This window comes from Myotis daubentonii, chromosome 3 (assembly GCF_963259705.1).
Source record: "Myotis daubentonii chromosome 3, mMyoDau2.1, whole genome shotgun sequence".
Classification (NCBI taxonomy): Eukaryota; Metazoa; Chordata; class Mammalia; order Chiroptera; family Vespertilionidae; genus Myotis; species Myotis daubentonii.
Window position 1 is genome coordinate 211,669,048 of NC_081842.1, and position 22,795 is coordinate 211,691,842.

Sequence of the window (22,795 nt, forward strand, 5' to 3'; positions counted from 1 at the left end):
AAAGGCGATAATGGTGGCTACGACCAGCCGTTCTGGAGCGGGCTGCGGGGCCAGATCCCGGCTCTGTCCGTTAGCTGTCTGACCTGTGCAGGTCGCCTCTTTCCTCTTCCGGGGAATGGAGGTGACAGTATCACCTCCCAGATAGTACCACGTCTGTGAATGACAGTAACAGATATAAAGAGGCCTGGCGCCACGGAAACCCTCGGCAAACGTTGGCAGCAGCTCCGATGCCATCCCAGAGGGATGCCTGGCCGCATGGAGGGGGGCGGGAAAGGAAGAGGGTGTCTTGGGCTCCAGCCACCCCGTCCTCAGCGGTCACTTGCCAGGAGGTGCCCGAGGCCGTGGAGGCTGCCGGCAGCTCACGGCTCCACACAACTCACTCCTGATCACTCTCCAGCCCATGGAGCAGCTGCTCCAGGAAGAAAGAAAATACGCTTTGCATACTTTAAATGTTTCACTTATGAAAACTGGCAGGGCTGCCTCTCTGAATTGTGCAGCAATAAAGTCAGTAACGAGAGCGCTGTTCGAGGCTCCCACCGCTGGAGCGGGTCGGGAGCCTGGGGGGGCGGGCTGGCCGCCAGCGTGGAGCCCACTGGGGCTTCCAGAAGGCGCCATCTGGGATTTCTCAGAGGGGCGCTGGGATCACATCCTGGTGTCCTGATAGGAAACTGGAGCCTCCGTCTGGGAGGCCAAGTCCTGAGGCAGCAGGGGCAGAGGGGTGGCCCTTCCGGCCTGGGACATTTTCCCACACTCCCCGGATGCCCGCGTTTCCAGCCAATCGAGTTAATTGAAAAATACCCGGGGCTGAGAAACAGCAGGCCCAGGCCACAGGGGCTGGGTCACAGGGGACCCTACCGGTCTCCGGCCGGATGGGACTCGCCAGCCTGCAGCTGGGGGTCTGGACCCCGCCGGGCACGCCACGGCGAGGGGGCGTTCTGTGTGCCGGGCACACGTCCCGTGCAGTCCCCAGCCGCCCAAAGACTAAGGAAGCCCAGAGCTCTCACCTAGGGGGGCGTGGGCCACCGTGGCCAGGCTGACCGGCGTCCCCGGCAATATTTCCTCGCAGGGTGCTGTTCTGCATTGTGCCACAGGCCCTCCTCCCCCACCCCGAACGCCAACAGCATACTCCAAAGGAAGCGCGACTGGCCACAGGCCCGCTGCCTGGCCCGGGACACGCGGGCATTCTCATACGCAGAAGGCCACGCTTGGGGCTGATGCCGCTGAGCTGACCGCCTGTAACTGTTTCTTCCGAGTGCTATAATGTTTGCCATCCCAGCCTTGCCTCTCTGGGCTGTCCCGTCCAGTCCGGTCCTCCTCGTCCCAGGTCTGTTCTAAGAGCCAGGGTCCCCACACTTCCCAGTGGTCCAGCCCATCTCCACAGGCCTGTGCAGTCACAGACGCTGAGACTTCCACGGAGGAGACCACAGGGGACCCCGCAGCCCTGTCCCTCCTCCCCTCAGCTACAAACATCAGGGTTAGAGATGAACAAACCGGTCAGAAAAACACCCTCATTTCACTCGGGGAGTCTCGGCAGTGTGGTCCATGAGCCAAACGTATAATCAAGACACAGAAAAAGGTGGGGTAATTTTGGGGGGAGGAGCAGTGGGATGAGGAGGGCAAACTCGCGTCCCTGAGGTCCTGCTCTGTCTGTGGACGGAGCTCCTCCCCCGCAGGAAGCAGTGACCCTGACACAGCAGCTGCGTACAGATGCTTGCTGAACACCTGGAATGCGGTCTCAGTGGCTGCAAGCACCGCAGGGGTGAGGCGGTCTGGGGCTGAGTGCCAGCCGCTGGCTAACCTCTCTGTGCCTCCGCTCCCTCGTCCGTCAAATGGGGCAGTGGTCGTGCCTCTCTTACAGGGCTGTTGTGAGGATGAAATGAGGGCCTGTGCACATACACTGACTACACACAAAGAACAGTGCTTGGCACACGCCAAGTGCCACACATATGCCAGTTCTTCTCCCTCCCCCTCCTCCGCTGGGAGCCACTGCCTTGTGCTTCTGAGACCAGCCCCCGCCTGGCAGCCTTGTCCCTGGAGCCCAGGATAGAACATTCTAGTCCAGGGGTGGGCAAACTTTTTGACTCGAGGGCCACAATGGGTTCTTAAACTGGACCGGAGGGCCGGAACAAAAGCATGGATGGAGTGTTTGTGTGAACTAATATAACTTCAAAGTAAACATCATTACATAAAAGGGTATGGTCTTTTTTTTTTTTTTTTTTTTAGTTTTATTCATTTCAAACGGGCCGGATCCGGCCCACGGCTGTTCTAGTCTGAGAGGCAGGAGCCCAGAATGGGGCTCCCAGCAGCCGGGTCCTATCGGGAGGCCCAGGCATGGGAAACCCTCTGTGTTGCCGCCCGCACTCCTCACTGTCTCCAGGTTACCGACTGAAAACGGAAGAGGAGTAACTCGGATTCCTGCTTTGAGCCGCCGCCGCCGACTTGCCACCAAACGCTTCCCCTGTCTGTCTGCCCCTTCCCTCCCCCCACACACATTTTGCAAAGGTCAAATACTCATTCCACTCCACGGGCTGCCTCTTGGGAGAGCAGAGGAGAAAACTATTCAAAAAATGTAAACTGAAAAACCCCATGGCCCTCCCACACACCCGCATGCGCACCCCACACACGTGCACGGCTCACACCGGTTCCAGGTTCCACGGGACTCGAGACCAGGCCCCACCCAGCACCTGGGTCTTAAACACAAGCAGGCGGACAGAGGCGATGCCGAGCTTTCGGCGATGGTGACCGGCCCCCGGCTGTGTCCCTTGCAGGAATACAGACGACCCTGCCACCCCGGCAAGAAAACCTTGTACAGGACAGCGTCTTTCATGGCTTTTTGGGAGCACCTCCTGGCAGGAGCCCGGTGACCACGCGCAGCCCTGACCCAGGAGCTGAGCCCAGAGGTGCCTGTGGAACTGAATGCAGCCCAGGCCACAGGCTCTGAGCTAAGGGTGCCCTCGATCAGGCCAAAGCCCCCCGGACCGCACTCTCCTGGGCCTACGTGCTTCAAAACCAAACATGCTTTCCTTCAGGCCTCTCTCTCCTACCATGCCCTCCCCCACATGCACACACAGCCAAGAGGACATGGCACCGAGGAAAGAATGGCAGGTTCACGGTTTGGTGGCCACAGCGTCCAAGTGTCCGGCTTGAATGAGGGAATGAAGTGGACATCGGATGGGAACGGTTTGGAGCAGGTCAAGGCTCTTTGTTGGTGTATATATTTTATTCTCCTAAGTCTCTTCCCGCTAGATCTTTCCTCTTTCTTCTTGCCAGTCCACAATCTTCAAACCTGGAATACTGGGCCTTCAGCGGGGACCCCTGAAATAGTATGGACACTCGTGGCTGCTTAAGGGGGATGGAGAATAGACATGAGTGACAGGGGCACCCAGGACTGGCGGATGGGTGACTTAAAACGGAACACACGCTCCCCGCGGCTGGTGGATGCTTCAAAACTGCCCCCGTGGTTGGGCAAAGCAGCAGAGAGCAAGCCAGTGGAAGACGGGCCCTAACCAGGTGTTTGCACTGTAACTGGACTCTGGGCCCTGTGGGCTCGCTGCCCTGCCCCTCAGGAGCTGCAGGCTGGTCCCCAGCCAGGCCAGTGAGGTCACCCCCTCTCCCTCGGTAGATGGTCCATAGCTGCAGACATTCCAGGAATCCAATGGCAACAACATCAACAGCAAAAGCCACACAAAAAACCCCAAATGCAAACTCCGGTTATTCTTCAGCCTCGAGGCCCTGCACAACGCGGCCTAAACCCAGGAGGTCAGAGGACCCGGGACGGCAGGCGGGCGGGCAGACAGCACGGACTCAGCGAAGCCCCTGGGCAGAGCCGAAGAGTGTCCAGGTTAAGACCCTTGCAGGAATCATGAAGACTAAGCCAGGGTAACCCCGCTGCCCGGGAAATTGATCCTGCTCCTCATCGCTGGCGAAAACTATAGGTCTCTTCGCAGATTACCATTTACCCTGCGTGCACACCTGCAAAAAGCTAATTTGGGGGAAGTAGTGGGGGCATCAAACAAACCACAACCAAGGCGGGCCGGCCCTGGAAGGTAGGCAGCTGACTCAGTTAAACATTTCCAGGCAGAGAAACTCAATCTCCTTTTCAACTGGTCAGCACTGAATGTATTGTTTCTCTCTCCACCACCTCCTTTGTCATCTCTTGGCTGCATGCAAATGTTCACGGGACCCGCTTGCCAAGAGGTGAGTGCTGTTTATTTGGCCATGGATGCTGCTTATGGACTAAAAAAAAAAAACCACACCAAAACTATGTGAACTTGTCTCTGAATGTCTGTGGGTTCCTTTCGGCCCAAGAGCTGTCGTCAATCAGCACAGGTTGGTGCAGGGTGGGCTGCAAAAGCGGGGAATGGAGTCCTCACCCCAGAGCCCTGTCCTGGCCCAGGCTCCCACGCCTGCCCTGAAAGCCTGCCCCACCTGCCCTTTTTAAAAGCATTCCGCGGAGGTTCTAGCTCCCTCTCTCCCCGCCTGCTCCCAGGAGGGCCTCCCGCTGCCTGTAGGCGCCTGCTGAGTCCTCTGAAATAAGCGTCAGGAGAGCCTGGAGCACACAGCGCAGTCTGGGGAACATTCTCTCCTTGGATGTGCCAGGGAAGACTTTGGCTCCTGGTGGGGGACGAGAAATCTGAGGCCGGTCGAGCTGGGTGGATCAAAGGAAGACGCCCTGTCCTCCATGCCTCCCAGCGCAGTCCGCTCTGTCCAGCTGGGAGGAAAGACACCTGGGGAAACAAAGCCGGTGCAGGAAGCCACCGTGCCGGTCCCCTCACGTCAGAGCCGTTAGGTCGAGGAGAGAGGTTTAGTGTGTAAGATCCTCAAATGGTTGGACGCAGGCCAGAGGGTGGATGCTGCAATGAGGTCCACTTCTGGCTCAATGGAAAGGTGAGTGAGTGTTTAAAATGAGTAAAAAAATGTAGGGGCTGCCTGGAGAGGGAGCGAGTTCAGTCCTGGAGGCATCCGAGCTCAGGAGGAACACCTGTCCTGGACATTCGGCGTCTACTAGTCTCCCCTGCCCCACGCTCCCCGAGTAACTACTTCCCACAGCCCCTGGAAGGAAGCAGCTATCAGTGGTCGGCAAACTCATTTGTCAACAGAGCCAAATATCAACAGTACAACGATTGACATTTCTTTTGAGAGCCAAATTTTTAAAACTTAAACTATATAGGTAGGTACATTGTTATTAACTTAACTAGGGTACCCCTAACGCTTAGGAAGAGCCACACTCAAGGGACCAAAGAGCCGCATATGGCTCGAGAGCTGCAGTTTGCCGACCACGGAGCTAGATCCACCAGGTATCTGCCCACCCTTACAGATGCAGCTGACGGGACCAGGGTGGTCACCTGACCCAGGTTCTGAAAAACCAATGGTTGGGGAGGAACCAATCAGTGTCTCCCGGGCACTGAAGAGAATGAAAGGTTATATATATTGTAAGGCCAGGGGGCCACTGGCAACCGAGTAAAGCTACCGAGTATCCTTGAGGGGAGCTAAAAGGGAGCAGGAAGGAGAGGGCTCGACCCCAGGCTCCCGCTGTTCCTGTCTGGACCCTGTGTGGCTGGTGCTGAACTTGAGGTTGCCTGTTGGCCCCAGGCTGGGGATGCTGCAGAGGGAGGCAGGGCCCCCCACGGGGACGACCAGGCTGGGCAAAGGCGATCCAGCCCTCCAGCTTCTCTAAGGCCACCTCCAGCTCCCTCTGACTTCGGGGCCTGTGTGTAACCCCCCTCCCCGCCCCCCTCCATGTACTTCCTGCCCAGCACAGAGCCCAGACCCTGACCGTATGCCACAGAGAACAAAGCTCGGCCATGGCCAAGACTCCCAGTACCCCAACAGGCAGGAAAGTGTGTGGTGGGCACAACCCTCAAGTACAATCCCCCGCCCCCACGGAAGGGGGCTTCCCGCACTGCCAATGCCAATGCAGACCTCATGCTTCACGGGCATCGTTTTGTTACACGCAGTCCATTTAAGATGGCTTATTAACAAAACAAGAGCTCCGTGTATTAAGCACCTGCAAAACGCCACCAAGCCGCGCAGGGTGGGTTCCATCATTCCCGCTTTAGAAGACGGGGAACCCAGGCTCAGGAAGGTGGAGCAGCAGGGCCGAGAGCCCCGGCGTGGGCTTTCGTCAACTCCCACGGCTGTGACAGCGTGCCGCCTGCGTGGGAGACGCCCGCCTGTGTGGGAGAGCGGAACCCTAGCAGATACTGTCTCCAAAAACTTCTCCCCGAAAAGACCTCACCTTATTACCCCAAGGACTTCACCTTCTACTGATCATTAACCTGGATTTGTCCAAATTGGGCATCTCTCCGTCACCTCCTATCACCCATTTTGGTGTAAAACTAGTGATGTTTATTGAGCACCTACTATGTGCAAAAGGTTCTATAGCTGAGGCTTTTTCTTCCGAATCATACAACACCTAGCCAGGAGCATGTTTGCAGCTGCTGAAGGAATCATCACCACATCTGCAGGGGACAGCTCCTGTGTCTGTCTCCCCGCTTCTGTTCCCAGCAATGAACATTCTCTCTGACTTCCCTTTGAGAAAAACCCCACTTTCAGTCTGCATGTTTCACTGGAGGTTCACAAACTCAACCTTTTCCAGTGAAGGGCACATGACCTGAGCCTGGTCAATCAATGCATTCCATGTGATTGGACCAAGTGATTGGTTCAGAGCTGTCACATGATTAAAGCTAAGCCAATGAGAGTCAGCCCTGGGATTTCTGCTGAATACACTGGGAATGAAGCACTCTCTCTACACTGGAATCCTAGAAAGGTAAAGGTTACTTAGACTTGTTAGGTTATTATTATTTTTTAATTGATTTCAGAGAGGAAGGGAGAAGTAGACAGAAACATCAATGATGAGAGAGAATCATTGATCAGCTGCCTCCTGCATGCCCCCCTACTGGGGATCGAGCCCACAACCTGGGCATGTGCCCTGACCGGAAATCAAACTGCGACCTCCTGTTTCACAGGTCAACATTCAACCACTATTAGGTCGTTTTTGTCACCAGAAAGGATAAGACCCAAACAGATGAAAGGAGAGTTGGAAGATGACATCATTTAAGCCCCTGGATGCAGCTATGCCTGAAGCTAGCCCTACCTGTGATCGTTTCAATTATGGGGAACTATTTCCCTTTTTATCAGTCAGTTCCAGTTGTGTTTATAGCATTTGCTATTCAAATAGCCCTGCAATTACATAACTGCCTGGGCAGGTGGAGGGAAATTGAGACGTGCAAACTATACAAAGTTAGTTTTTCCATTAAATCGAGTTATTGAGCACTAAGCACAGACATCTCTGAATCTCAGATGCCATCCTGAATGAGGGTGATCATGCCTTCCTACCTCACAGGGTGAACGGGAGAGTCCCCAAACCCTCCTATGACCTCTGTCATCTTTCACAAGCTAAGGCCGAGAGCAGCAGAAAACCTAGTGATCAGGGACACCCACATAACTCATCCACACCTGGGCCTCCAGCTGGAGTGTGCAGAGCTGCCTCAAGACCCTCCCACTTCACAAGGCCCGGCCCAGCCCAGCCCAGCCCAGCCCAGGGAGGCAGCCACAGGAGCTCCCGACTAGGGCTGGGGCCTGGACAGAGGGGTGTACCAGACACCTTCAAGGGACAGCGTCTCTTGGTCATTCCTCACTTGAGACTCTGCCATGTACAGTTGGGGACAGAAACTAGTGATGCTGCAGGATTGACTGCAGTAAGGACAGGAAATGATGATGACTATGAGCTCAGGCTGGACTCAGGTTGAATCTTGCCGCTTTTACTTCCTGGCTTTATCGATGGGGCAAGTTTCCTAACCTCCCTGTGCCTCAGTTACTTCATCTGTAAAATGGGGTGATTAACGTACCGAATTTATTCTGGTTGTTGAATGCAGGCAACCCTGCAAAGCAGGGGTCCTTAGATCAGGTTCCCTTGCATAATCATCACCTGAGTGCACACAAGTGACGTCAAACCTTCTAGGGACCATTTAAGATTATGTGGTGGATGGTGAAACGAGTCCCTCTCAGTGCACAAGGACTCGGAACACCTGTGTGTCTCCCTGGTAAAGGGCTAGTCTCTGAAAGGGACACCGTGAACAGGACCGGCAAGTCAGCCCAGGAAGCAGGAAGGCCAGGCTGGCTCGGGGACAGTGGTCATCAGGATGGAATGCAGACAGAGGCCCAGTCACCTCTGGCTGCGGTCATACAGGGTACATGGCCTTTGGGGAAGCGCCTGGGGCCTACCCCAAGAGGCCGGCAGGAAGAGACAGCAGCTGCTGGTCATTGCAAACAAACCGCAGCTGCCAAGGGCACCATCAGATCTCCCTTCACCAGGCCCCAGGTAGCTGGGATTTTAATCAGCTACAATCCTCAGTGAGCTAGAATTCTGGCTCAGGCCTGGGGACAAAGCAGCAAACGTGAACACACTCATGGATGCAGTGCATTCCTACTTCCTTTAACCCGAGGCTGCAGAGGACACTGTGCAACCAGCAGTCCTAAGGGCCTCAGGCTCTGGGTTAGGACCGGAAAGCCTTGTAGAGGACCAGTGCCTGCCCCAGAGGTAGTGTCTGGGCTCCCTCTGCCCTGGGGACCCCTGGGAACCAATACAGAAAGGCACTGTGGGAAAATTTCAAAGACAATGGAAACACAAAAAGAGCTTTAGGGGTCTAATTCTCCAACAATATCCTTGACTTGGAGCACCAACGGGGAGGGAGGACTGACTTTAGGGAGGACTGTATTTTACCCCCGGCTGCACCCCTGACACTTAAGAAGGAGTCAGGTCCAGGCAAGTGCATGATAATTATGCAGAATAAGCGAAAGGAAGGACTTCCGGAGCTCTACCCGGCTTGACGATGCCGATGCCGGAGACTGAACACCAACTATCCCTTGTTATACAGAGATACAGCGACCAGGCGACACAAAGGACCAGGGCAGGTGTAAAACCAAATGGCCACATCATCACACCTGGAGGCCAGAGGCGGTGCGATCCGCTCAGGGAGGGGAGGGGGCTGACCACGCTGCTCGGCTGCCAGACTAAGAGCGGCCGCTGAGGACCAACGCAGGTGGGCACGCTCCAGCTCCTGGCTCGGCAGTGTCCTCCCACCCCCCAGCCCTAACCCCCAGCCCCAAACCCCAGCCCCAAACCCCCAGCCCCTCAAGCTTCAGGGCTGGAGGAGAACCTCCTTTCCTCCCCTCCAGATGCCAAGGTGCCCCTCTGCTGGTCCCCGAGGGAGTAATTGGCCCGTGGGAGGAGCTGTCCATTTCCTGCGGCTCTTCTTGTAAGCTCCGCCCTCGGATGGCCTGCAGGCGAGGTGTGCGCAAGTCTTTGCATTTTCTCCATGTTTTCACCCAGGCCTGTGGGTGAAACGAGGTGGCCTAAGTGGGGGAGCCCGTGGTCAGCTTCAAGGGTACACCCTCCACCTGCCCTTTCCTGCCTCTATCTTAGAGGAATCTTTTTAAAATCCTGATTTCTGGGCCTCTATCTTCTGCCTAAATCCCAGAAGGGAACTGGGTATATTACTGCCTGCCAGGTAAGGCTTGTCCACAAGTGAGCCAACAGATCAGCCAAATGGGGTTCCTCCTGAGGTGCCAAGGGGGGCAGATGGCAGCACGCCATGGCTCCTGCCCCTCCCCCCCTACCTCATGGAGGTTACGGGTCAGAAGGAGGGCCCAGGGTAACTCAAGAAATGCTGCCGCAGGACCCAGTCTCAGCTACACTGTGTCCACATGACACACCCGTGGCCTCGCAAGGACCAACACCCAGGGGAGGGAAGGGCGAGAACGGCTCTGCAGAGGGCTGGGGGCCAGGACAGGTGAAACAGTGCAAGATGGTGAGGAGGAGATCGTGGCAGGGAAATGCACCGGCTGGCTCACAGGACGGTGAAGACACCCCGAGCCCCTCAACGGGAGTCCGAAGAGGGGTTGTCGATGTGTGTGGGTCCCAGCAGCAAGCCCAGGCCACAGCGGGTCCTTGCCACCGGCCGGGATGCACCCGGAGCCTCGCTGGGTCTGGGGCGGGGCTGAGGGAGAGGATCCCCCTGACACAGGGTAAGGCTTCCCACGGAGCCAGCCGTCCCCGGGAAGGTAAGCGCCAGGAGGGCAGCAGACGAACCAGGATGACTTGGTCCCCCAGGCACAGGTCTGCCCTGACCAGCATCGCAGGGGGAACAAGATCGCCGGTAGCACAGCCACATTTGTTAGGTGCCTTACGTGTACAGAGCATGTCCGGGCCCACGGCGCGTGCAAAGCAACCGCAAATCCGTGAGCTGAGCGGGGCTGGCACCAGGGAATCTCATTTCACGGAACTGGGAAACGGAGGTTCCCAGGTCCCTCAGTGGGTCCCTCGGGCCAGGTCTGGTGATCTTGCCCCCCCTTCCCCCTCCCCCGCTTTCTGTAAGCACCGGGAAGACAGAGGATAGGCAACTGCTGTCCAGCATAGCTGTGGGCTGTGCGGACTTCCCCCTTCCTCCAGGCGATGGACGCCAGGAAACCAGCAGAAGCCTTGTCCCTAAGAGAGGGCTTGGGCCCCAGGGCAATGGGGCCATCTGGCCCTCTGCTCTTCTGAGACTGTGGTCTGGGGTGAGCAGTCTGCCGGCTGCTACCTGGGGCGCTGGGGGAGAGGATGAGGGCGGGTGCTGCTGGCTGCAGCTCTGCTTGTCTCTGCTGTAAAGTCCCCATTACAGCCGCCCCATGGGTAAGGCACAATCACCTCCCAACACACCCAGCAGTCCCTGGGCATGAAAGGGAACTGGCAGCTCTTGGCAGCTGGTAAGAGAACAGACCAGGATACAGGGTGAGGCAGGGGGGAGAGGAGGAGACAGAAAAGAAGATTGGGGAACATTTTTGAGTGGAAGGAGCTTCCTAGAAGAGTCTTGTTGAGTGGCTGGCTGCAAGCGGTAGCTCCATCCGCATGACCTTGGGCAGCGTGTTAGACCACTGGGCCCTGCTCGGGTGTCGGATTCTGCAGGTCTGAGGTTCTCGGGGAGGCTGATGCCGCGGGTCCTGGCACCCAGTTTGAGAACCCCTGGCCGGGCCCCTATGGTTGTGGAGGGTGGGAGATAAAGGCACAAGGTCGCCGATGGGCAGCTGGAGGCTGGGAGACCCACGTGAATAAAGACGGAGGTGCTGGAGGCCTTGGTCCTTGGACCTCACAGTGGGTCAGAATCACCCGGGGGGAGGGAACTTGTTGAAGATGCAGGTTCCGGGCCCATCCCAGATCGTTTAGACCCGTGGTTCTCAACCCTCTGGCCCTTTAAATACAGTTCCTCATGTCGTGACCCAACCATAAAATTATTTTCGTTGCTACTTCATAACTGTCATGTTGCTACCGTTATGAATCGTCATGTAAATATCTGATATGCAGGATGGTCTTAGGCGACCCCTGTGAAAGGGTCGTTCGACCGCCAAAGGGGTCGCGACCCACAGGTTGAGAACCGCTGGTTTAGACTGTTAGGGGCCTCAGAACTCAACAGCCACAACCGCAGGCTCCCGAGTGATTCTGACGCAGGTGTCCCCGGGGCCACGCGGGGAAGCGAGGCGGCCTCGGGAGCACCGTGGCGAAGCCAGCACCTCCGGCTCCTCCGGGAGCCGACGGGCCAGAGACGTCTACAGTCTCGCGCTCCGAGTCAGAGCCGGCTGCGCCACCTACCACAGTGGCCACCCGCCACGGGTGGCCTCGTACACCTCAGTCCACTCTGAAATGCAGTGCTTCCGTCACACTAGTTAGTTTAAACTTACAGGGAACAGCACAGACATACGATGTTTCCAACTCTATAGAAGGTTCGAGCAGAGAGCTCTGGCCTGGAGTGGTCACGTGCTGTCTGCCTCTGTTTCCTCTTCCATAAAACGGGGCTCCTCCTGGGTCTTTCCCGGGGTGCAAGAGAGGAGAGGCTCCTGCAGGGGAGAGGTTCCTACCCCACACCCAGGACCCCTGCACCCGCGCTGGGGAGGCAGCCCACTTGGCAGGTGGTCCCCCTCCCCCCGGAGCCAAGAGGAGAGCCTCTCCGCCTGCAGCGGGAGCCTCAGGGGGCAGTGTTCCCCCTGGTCGGCTGCTGGTGCAGCCAGAGGAGCCAGAAGAAGCACCAGGAGGTGACGGCTGGCGCCATGGGAAGGAGGGCGAGCCCGCCCGGGCCAGGGGATGCTGCCCAGGGTGCCTGCGAACGGCCAGCGGGGATGGACCGTCAACAGATGAGGGGTGGCCAATACGGTGAAAGTGCAGAGTCCTGTAAATCCCGTGTGACTCCTTACATGAGGCACCGCGACCAGGCCAATGCGTGGAGCCAGGCAGTGGAATGGTGATCAGCAGGGGCTGGGGCAGGAGGGGAGGGGAGGGATGTGTGTGTGTGTGTGTGTGTGTCTAATTCACGGGACATATTCAGTTTGGGATGATAAAAAAGTCCTGGAAATGGACAGTGGGGCTCATTGCATACACTGACACTGTGAATCTATTGAATGGCACTGAATCGTACGCTAAAAATGGTTACATTGATGCTATATATTTTTACCACAATAAAAAACAATGGGGGGAAAAGTGCAGGGCCCGTGACTTCACCCTGGATCTGCTGAGCCACTCTCTAGAGGGGGGACTCTGCATCGGAGCCTCCCACCCCCACCCGCAGGAGAAAGCCCACAGCACAGAAAGTGATGGAACCCGCCCTGCTCCCAACATGCGGGCCAACAACAAAAGCGATCTGAGCGGGGCCGGGAGGGGGGCGGCGCGGCAGGTGCCAAGTCTAAAGAACCCGCAGGAACCCTGGGCGAAGGGTGTGGTCTCCTCTGCCCCTCGCTGCCCAGCCCAGCACCTGGCTCAGGTGGGAGCTCCAGGGAGAAGGAATGTTGGTTGAATAAAAGGCGTGGAAATGCTGCTGGCAGCCTGAGGGGAGGAGTGGGGCTTCGGAGCAAGGACAAAGTCGCACTGGCTTCTTTCTCACCATTGCACATGTGAGCGCACGGGACAGAGATGCAGGGCCTCCTTCTAACAGATTCTGACACTGTGTGTGCCGGGAGGGGTGTGTGTGTGTGTGTGTGTGTGTAGGCTGGATTGGTGTGTGTGTGTGTGTGTGTGTAGGCTGGATTGGTGTGTGTGTGTGTGTGTGTGTGTGTGTGTGTGTAGACTGGATTAGAAAAGGAAAAGTGGGCCCAGGTGGTGTGGCTCAGTGGTTGAGTGTTGACCTATGAACCAGGAGATCACAGTTTGATTCCCGGTCAGGGCACATGCCTGGGTTGGGGGCTCGATCCCCAGTGTGGGGTGTGCAGGAGGCAGCCAATCAATGATTCTCTCTCATCACTGATGTTTCTATCTCTCTCTCCCTCTCCCTTCCTCTCTGAAATCAATAAAAAAATTTTTTTAAAAAGAGAAAAGGACAGTAGGGTTTAACGAGGGTGTGCAGATACCTGCTGTCCGCTTCGGGACGCTGCTGAGGGGGATGTCAGGATGCAGGGGATAAACAAGAGGACAGAGCCGCCCAGCCCCAGAGAGGTGAAGGCCGAGGTTTCTGGTCGGTGGAACCTCTGCATCCAAAACCAGCCAGGGCACCCGATAAAAATACAGATTCCCAGGCCCCTCCCAGCCCCCAGGAGTCTGAATGGAGGTGAAGCCCAAGGTGGCCACATCTGAAGGGGTCAGGAAAGAGGTGGAGAGAGCACACCCTCCACCCAGCAGGGACAACACGTGACCCTGACAGCAGGCTGGTCCCGCCTCTCTCTGGGCCTGTTTCCCGCTTGCAGAGGGAGTGAGTTGCCCCCATCGCTGCTAAGGTTTCCTTCTCAGGATTCTGTATCCCAGGTTCCCGGACGGTCAGGGTCAAACCTCCCGTCAGGCTGGGGCAGAGGGGTGGGTGGGGTGCCGTCTCCTGGACCCAGGGGAGCAGTCTAGGCCCCAGAGGCCCTCCTTCCCAACTGCCTCTGGCTGACTGCAAGCCAGGGAGCCGGAGAAGCCAGGGAGAGAGAGAATCCCATGAACTCCCTGCATCACAGCCTCCCCGGGGCCCCGGTGGCCCTTGAGGACTCATCAGCTGACACGGGACAGGGCAGGGAGGAGATGCAAGTGGGCAGGCAGCAGGGCAGCCTGGCACAGCCACTCACTGCACCCCGGGACACCTTTCTAAGCCTCAACCATGTCGCCTGGAAGACGGGCAGGTGTCAGGTGTCTTACAGGGTGAGGAGAGCAGCAGGAACGCAAGAAACAAAGGGTGGGGTCCCCCCTGGCCCTTCGTATGTGGTTCTTCCCCTTCACGGGCATCCTCTTCTGCCTGGCCCACAGGATTCGACGTCAGGAGCGCCCTGGCCAGGTGGGGCCGGGCGTGTGGGGAGGAAATAAAGCTCCCGGGAGCCGGCAGCTGCTGTTTTCTAGTTCTCCCCACACCCCCAGGGAGAGCTCCTGAGGCCTCTGTACAATTAAAGGCACGGAACACACTCAATGCCTGCGATAAAGTTACAGCCCAAACCAGTTGGGAGCCTAAGCAACCTGCAAATCTGGGCAGCAACCAAAGCCCAGGCCGCTGGCACCTGCAGGTGGGCCCCCAGGTGGTGGGTGTTCCCGGAAACAGTCCACAAAGCCCAGCACGTGAACCAAGGACAAGGGGGGGGGGGGGCGTCACCACTGCACCCACGGGCTCCCCTTCTCCTTCCCCCAGGCTTAGCATCACCCAGCTCTGGGCTAGACCTCCAGGCGGACGCACCTACCTGTCATACCCCTCAGGCTGTGAATCTCCCCCAATGCCACTTGGTGATGGCTTCAAGGAATTGCCACAATCAGTGTCTTCCAAGTGGCCTCTCTTGAAAGGATCCAAATAGCAGACCAGACAATGCCTGAAGTCCCTACCCGCATGGTGGCTGGTGCCAGGGGCACAGAGCGGGTGGTCCTTGGGAACAGGGGGCAATGCTGACTCCCCCCTCCCCGACAGGCACTCATCTGACACGCTCAACGCGAAATGCACTTACATGCAAATAACTCCACACACGGGCCTGCACACACCTGGTAACCTCGGCCGCCACCCTCCCTGGGGTGTTTCCAGCCCTTAGTGACTCACTGCAAACACGGGGTCCCCAAGGTGACGGCGTGGCCCAGCTCTAATGATATGTGGGGTGTGTTTATCTGCTGGGGCTAAAATCTGTGCACCCGCCAATGTACCCGAGTGTCCACTTTTTTTTAGCTGGCTGTGCTGTGGATGGGAGAGGCTAACTCCAGGGCTGAGTTTGCGAGTTTCCTTATGCCAATGGCTCTTGAAATGATTAAAAGAGAAGGGAACTCTTCTTACTCCAGAATGGCTGCAGGGTCCTAGCAAATGTCCAGCTAACGCAACTGGAATATTACAAAGAACATAAAGAGTGCACAATGATCTTTATGGAAATTTCCTGATGACTCAGAAGGCCGAATAAGTAGCTAGCGATCCTTCAGAATCACCCGTCTCATTAAATCCCAGTATTTCAATCTTCAAAATTAAAAAAAAAAAAAAATTCACACACGCTCACTCATTGAAGTTCTGCGGACTCTGGACGAATGAGCATTCCCCTGCCCTCTTATGGCACAGGTAGTATTGGGCTCCACAGGGATGAAGGATGATCCGGATTCCTGCCCAACAAGCTCTCAGGTGGGCAATATGATCCCATTTTATAGATGGGCGAACTGAGGCTCAGGATGTTAAAGAATTTGCTTGGGAACAAAGCTGGTGAATTCAAACCAGGGTGTCTGATTGCAAAGCCGGTGCCCGTACCCACTATGGTGTGCCACCTGCCCTGGCAGAAGGAAGGTTCAACTCATCTCACAGAGCAGCCACACAGGATGGAGGGTGCTGGGCCACAGGAGACCTCTCCAGGAAAACCAATCTCAATTTCTTTCAAGAGCGATGACTCTCACTCCTGGTTGTCCAAGACAGCCACGTCCCCAATGTCTTTGTCGCACTCATTAGACAAGGAAGCTCACACTGAACCCTCGGGGTCCCAGTGGGTGGTTTCCTAAGAGCACCCCAATGCTAAGCGGAGATTTAATCTCCCCTCTAACCCAGCATTAATCCTTTTCCAAAGGGATAACACCAGCTGACCCAGCTGCTGATACTACTCGAGGCACAAAGATAAGCAAATGTCTGAGTTGCTTAAAACAAAGAATGTCAAGGAGAGGACAAATCTTCTTTAAAAGATAAAACTTTAAAGAGCCCTGGCTGAGTTGGCTGGAGCGTCATCTCATACACCATAAGGTTGTGGGTTCAATTCCCGGTCCAGGTACATACCTAGGTTATGGGTTCAATCTCCAATTGGGGTGTGTATAGGAGGTAACCAATCGATGTTTCTCTCCCTCCCTCCCTCTCTCTTCCTCCCTCCCTTCCTCCCTCTCCTTCTCTCGAAAATCAATTTTTAAAAAACCACACAGGCACTAGCTAGTTTGGCTCAGTGGATAGAGCATTGGCCTGCAAACCAAAGGGTCCTGGGTTCGATTCCGGTCAAGGGCACATACCTCGGTTGCAGGCTCCTCCCCAGCCTGGGCCCTGGTCAGGGCTCATGCAGGAGGCAACCAATCAATGTGTTTCTCTCACATTGATGTTTCTCTCTGTCTTTCCCTCTCTCTTCCACTCTTTTTAAAAAAGCAATCTATACTAATAGAGGAATATGCAAATTATCCAGGACACCATCACAGTAACAACCGAACAGCAGGCTGCGTGGGGTGACCAGGTTGGCAGGGGGGTTAGTGAGGGACAACCAAATGACTGAACATGGGGTGCATGGGGTGACTAGGCTGGCGGGGGGCGGGGCAGTTAGGGGCGATCAGGTAGGCAGGCAGATGAGCCAGCGGTCCTGGATTGTGAGAGGGATGTCTGACTGCCGGTTTAGGCCTGATCCCCAGGATTGCACCTAAACCGGCAGTTGGACATCCCCTGAGGGGTCCCAGATTGAAAAGGGTGCAGGCTGGGCTGAGGGGACCCCCCCACCCCCATGTACGAATTTCGTGCACTGGGCCTCTAGTGGAAAAATATCCTCAGATGAGGATTAAAAAAACAAAACAAAAAACCCACACAGCCTCAGGTGAGGATTAAAAAACATTTAAAGAAAAACCGGACTGGAAACTTAATGTAGGTCTACTTTCTCTAGATCAGCACCAGGTCTTTCCACATGGCCTTGAGATCTATAATCTGGGACCAAATCCTGCCTGTGACACCTACTATGTGATTGTGGGCAAGTTACTCACTTTTTCTGAGCACCAGTTTCCCCAAGGGGGAATGAGATTGGCAATCGCACCTTCCCCGGGGGCTCCTGGCCCACTGATTAAGACAAAGCTTGGCGCTTGGTTAGCTCCGTGCCTCTGGAGAGTAGAATGCTGGGAGCTAATGCGCAGACAAACACAGGTCTGGTCCCTCCTCCTTGCACTTGGAATAAGGAGAGGGGCCAGAGGAGCTAAGAACTCAAATGACTAATAAAAAAGGTGGAGGGTCCAGTGGCTCCGGGTCCAGTGGCTCCGGGTCCCGTGGCTCTGGGTCCAGTGGCTCCGGGTCCCGTGGCAGGTCCGCTGGGCCTGAGCTGAATGAGGTAGTGTGGCATCTGACCTGGGCCTGGGGGCTGTGGGCTTCAGATGTGGACAGATAAAGTGCCCAGTCTCCAAAGATACTAATTCACCAAGAACTTTTAAACAATGACCGGGTTCCTTTAACTGAGTGGCAACGCCCTCTTGCTTTAGGGACTCAGCACCCATGCACCTTGTTCTGGAACTGGCTCTCTCCGCGACCACCTACCTGAATACTAAAGAGCACCCACTCCCATCACGCTGGCCCCTTACCCTCCCTGCACAGTGCTCACCACCCCCTGACACAACCCCTGCGTGTTTGCCTACTGGCAATCTCCTCCCACAGAACACAAGCTCCATGGAAACCAGGGCTGCGGTTGTCTCCTTTGCTGCTACCTCCCTGGTAGCTACAACACTGCCTGGCAGGAAGAGATGCTCAAGAAATGCGACGAATGAACGGACAACCGAAGACGAAACAGTTCATGTTCTCAGTCCAAGAACACTCAGTGAGCCCCTGGTTCACGCCGCTGGGGCCCAGGCGGAGTTATTCCCACCAAGAGGGAAACTGAGTCGCCAAGTATCTCACCAGAACCAGGTGCTGATGGAACCAGCATCTAACGTCTACATCTCCTGCTCTGGTCCCCAGTCTGTGTGCCAGGGACGGAAACCTCCTCTGGCAGAGGCGCCACCCTGGAGGCCAGAGTGGTCACCAGCATCGGGCCTGCCACCCTGCCGACCCTAGGAGGGTGACAGGATGCCCAATCCTCCATCCCTTCAATCAGGCGTCCCCTCTCCCTCTCCTCTTCCCCACACTGGACTCCACCATCCAACCGGGCACTCCTTCAGCTCCTGAAACCGGGCATCCCATCCGGCCGGGGACCGAGGTGCGGAGATCCTGGGGCGAGTCGCCTCACTGCCTGGCCAACATGCTTATTTCAGCTTGTGGTGCTCAGCCAGCAGAGTCCCCATGATCTCCCAGAGGAAATCTCCTTACAACACCCATGTCCACGACAGGCTGTCCTCAAGGCCTGGACACCGTGGACGTTCTCAGAAACTTCGTTTGGTCTTTCAGAACCAGACCAGCAGAGGGTGGAGGGTGGCTGGGTAGACGGAACTCAGAAACCTTCTGTGTTGCGCTGCCGGCTTGGCCCTGTTTCAGGCCAGTGATATCACCTGCAAATCAGGCAAGGAGATCTCCACAGCCTGCAGGGCCACCTGAGGGCCATCCGAATAACCGCCACCCCAGACCTCAGACAGGCCTCTCCGCGACACCATGTCATTAGGTTGTTGTTATTATGAAACACAAACGGGAGTCATGTAGACACAAAGTAAACAGATATCTCTCCACCCAGCCATCTTCAAAATGTTTACATAATAACCACCTCCCCTGGCCTTGCCAATCACTCCGGTCCTTTACAGACCAGCCAAAGGCATCTTGGCACAGTGCAGGAGGGTGGCGATGGAGCAGACAGCATCCCATCCTAATGGAGATGGAGTCGGGGGGCGGGGGGGGGGGCGGTCTTGACAGGTGCCCTGCAAGGGAGGCTGGCGACTAAGATTCATTAAGCATCAACTACCCGACGAGGCGAGGTGCTTCGCACACACCAGCTTTGAATGCTCCAAACATTAGCCGACACTCTTATTATTTCCCTAAACTGAGTCTCAAATGGGTCAGGCGACTTGCCCAAGCTGTCCCAGTTGCTTATTCTTCGCATCTACGCTGTTTTACACCAAGTCCTGGACCAGGTTCCATGCAGCTGGGGCAGGGGGTGGGGGTGGGCTGTCTTCAGCTGGCTCAGCCCCAAAGCCAAACGGCCAGGGACTCAAGGCCTCCCAGGGCTCAGGCCCCTCTCCTGGACCCTTGGTGACCCAAGCGCTCAGTTGCTCCAGGACACCAGCGGGAGCTCAGCTAATGAGAGCCAGCTGCCGGGCAGTCCCAGTTCCTGTGGCTGGAACACGGCCCCCAGAATTCCATCCCCTGGGGCCACCAACAGGCAGCCTGGAACAAGGGGGCCTGGCTGCTGGCTTCTTTTCTCACAGGACAAAAAGAATGACTAGCTGGTGAACTGTCTGCCTGGGAAAGGCATTCTGATGGCAATTGAAAGACAAAATTAGAAGTTCCCAGCACCAAGGTTGGTGGTGGTGGTGGTGGTGGAGGGGACGACTTAGGGCAAGTCCATTACCCTCAGGGCTCTGCTCTGTCCTCACCTTCCCTGGGCTCACAGTCTCCTTCCGGGAGCCCTGGTAAGATTCTAGGAGACACTGCATGTAAATTACTGGAACACAATAGGTGTTCAACAGGAATGAATAATCATGTACGCTCCCTTCTAATGTTTCCTGGGAAAAGTATTCAAACTGCTGATGGCAGACCCTTCATCTTCCATTGTCTTCCGTCTAAATTTCTTCCCACCCTAGAGTCCAAGGGATCCAGGGGTCCCTCTGCCCACCCCCACCCCCACCCCCACCCCCACCCCGACCCCATGACATAACTTGCGGGATGGGGGTGTGACTGGGGGACCAGCTGAGACCGGAGCAGAATGGAATGAGCGCACCCACTCGGGGTATTTTAACACGAAAACGCTGTGATCCGCTTGGATGGATCAGCCAGCGACACCGAATTGGACCACTCGCTGCGTTGGTCTCCACCGCGGCGCTCTCTCTTTCTGCATTCGTCGTCGTTCAAGTCCAAGAGAAATCTCTTCGCTCCCAGCAAATGCAAACCACTACTTTTCCCCCCGGTAAAGCAGAGCTCTCCTGGCACTTTGTGGGGCTACCAGGTGGGTTACGGGGGCCGCCCGGACTTCACGCGGGGCTGGCCCCTTTCCACGCTTCCCAGAACAGGCGCCCGGTCCCGCCCAGAGCCAGGTCTCCAGGTGCCGCGGGACCGCACCGCAGGCGTGGCCTTGACCTCCCTCTGCAGCCCTCTGGTGGGGGGAGGGGGGCCGGCGGGACGGCCGTGGAGCCCCGAGACCTCCGTTCCCGCGCGGAACGAACTCGCATTCCGCGCCCCTCCCCTGGCCCCGGCCTCACGCTCTGGGCTCCGCGCACGGCGAGAACTTTGCCACCAGCGGCTGCCCGATCCCGGCGCGGAGCGCCCCCGCGCGCCCGGCCCGCCGCTCCCCTGGCCCGCGGCCGCACCCCCCCTCCCCTCCCCTCCCCTCCCGGCGCGCACCTACCCGGCTGGCTGCAGTCGCCATCGGCTCGAACGGAGGGCGCCCGGGCGCGGAGCCGATCGCCAGGCCCTGCGGCGTCCGCACACGGCTCGCAAGCGGCTGGTCCCGGGAGGCGCGCCGGCCCGGCCCCGGCCCCGGCCCCGCAGGAAGGCGCCGGCTCGCCCTGCGCCGCGAGCTGCCGGACGCGCTCCCAGGAGCCCGAGTCGGCCGCCCGCATGCCGCGTGCCCGGGGGGCGCTGCCCGAGGCGGGCGGGGTGCTCCGAAGGCGGGCGGCCGGCTCACAGCCCCCGGGGCGGCCGCCGCATCTGGGCGCAGCCGCGCTCCGCCCCGCCCGGCCGCCCGTACGCGTCGGACCAGGGCTCTCAGTCCGGCCGGACGCCGGGCCGTCCGCCGCCGCCGCCGCCGCCGCACGCGAGGAATTTGGCCGCGGAGCCTCTCACATGGGAACGACTCTCACTCCGGCGGCTCCTCCTCCCGCTCCTTCCGGGCTGCCCGGGGCCGGCCACTAGCCCCGCCCCCGCCCCGCCCCCGCCCCGCCGCCGCGCCCAGACTCGCCCGGACGCCTCGGGGAGCTCCGCGTCGCCCCGTTGCGCGCCAGATCCAGGCCACTCGGTGCATCCCCACCGTGTGCATTCCTGGAGAAGCTGACGGTAGAAAGACGGCCGGTGTCACCGGGTCGGACAGTACTGAACCCAGGTCTGAAAAGCCCCAAGGGAGCGAGCGCATGGAGGGGATGGCACCCAGTCTGCGGGCCTCTCCGCACCCTTCTGACACCCTTGTGACAGCCTCGCTGAAGGGCTGCAGTCCCAGCAACTGGCCGGGAGAGGGCAGCAAGAGTGGGCAGGGAAGGGGTGGGCGCCCTGGGACATGAGCCTCAGTCACCTGTACAGTGTAACAGTTCTGTAAGTGAATATAATGCTGAGGGCATTTGCTGTGGGCGTGGGGAAGAAAACTGACATGGTCCTTACCCACGAGGAGACTGTGATCCGGGGCGGGAACCCTGTGTCTGCACCTCACTCCCTCAAGCCTCAGTTTCCCCATCTAGTATGGGGTAATAGTGATTTCCACCTCCATCCATCATCGGTGCTGCTTATGGAGTCCTCTAAGGCAGCCTTGTGGCAGGCGAGGTGGTTCCCAGGGGAGGCCAGGGCCTGGACTTCGGGAGCAGGTGGAGGGTCAGGTACCAGGCCAGCTAAGCTCTGTAGAAGGCGGCATCCCGGAGGGTCTAAAAACCTGAACCTTCCTACGGGAGTGGGTGCGCCGGTGGCTAGCAATGCTCACTCGCTGTCAAGTGAGTTTGCAGCTCTGAGCCCCCTCTGATCTAGGGATTAGGTACTCTTTAGAACTGATTATCTCCCAAGGCCCCTGGAGGCAGGTCTGGTCCCCCCCCACTGGACTGTAGACACAAGGTGCGGAGGATACAGGGCCAGGTGAGGCGTCACACACTCTCCAGGGCACCTGAACCTCCTATTCTAGGCTGCATGCACCCCGCCCTTCCCAGGCCTAGTTGGTAACCCATGGCTCACACTGGCCCAGGCCTGAGCTCTGGGAAGTTCTAGGTCATCGGTGCGTGGCTCTACAATAAGCTGTGGGAACTGAATTACTTTCCCTACCAGGTCCCCGCAACCTTCCACTTTGTCACTTTCCTGTCCTGTTCACACTCTCTATGGCCTGGCTTTCCCAGCTTCCACCTCCACATCTCCCCCTTCCCTCCCCTCCCCGCCCCACACACACACTCCAAATGCCTGTCAGACTGGTCAGCTGTGGAGGCCACAGGGCAGCCTCAGGCCTCCTTCCCCTACCTGGAACCCTGACTGCCCAGGGGAGGGCTGGCCAGCGTGCCAGATGCTGACGGTGCTCCCAGCTGAGGACGAAAACTACCCGTGAGGTGAAACACCCACCCACTCTGGGGGAAAGACACTGACCCCACGGCAAGTGAGAGGAGATGCTGGGAATCCCCCAGGTCCACGGCCTTTGCTGGGATAAAAGGCAGGACACAACAAAAGAAAGAGGGCTCTGAGCCCCGGTGGGTGGAGAAGCTGGGGCTGCCCTCAGATTCTGGAGCCGTCCAGCCCCGGAGCCTCTGTTTTGAGGCCTTCAGGGACCCACCCGGGGACATGAATGAGTGAGGTGGGCTGTGCGGGGCCTG

General features: G+C 57.6%; 1 protein-coding gene across 2 annotated transcripts in view; it reads right to left on the minus strand.

The window, feature by feature from the left end:
* KAZN (kazrin, periplakin interacting protein) overlaps positions 1-22,795 on the minus strand; it is a 789,048-nt gene that overhangs the window by 91,193 nt on the left and 675,060 nt on the right. Inside the window, exon 1 of one of the 2 annotated variants that reach the window (XM_059691209.1) lies at positions 20,650-21,140. The exons of the other annotated variant lie outside the window; for it this stretch is intronic. Coding sequence (XP_059547192.1) covers positions 20,650-20,863 — 214 coding nt within the window. The 5' untranslated portion in view covers positions 20,864-21,140. Of the gene's footprint in view, positions 1-20,649; positions 21,141-22,795 lie in introns of those variants that run through there. 2 annotated transcript variants of the gene reach the window in all.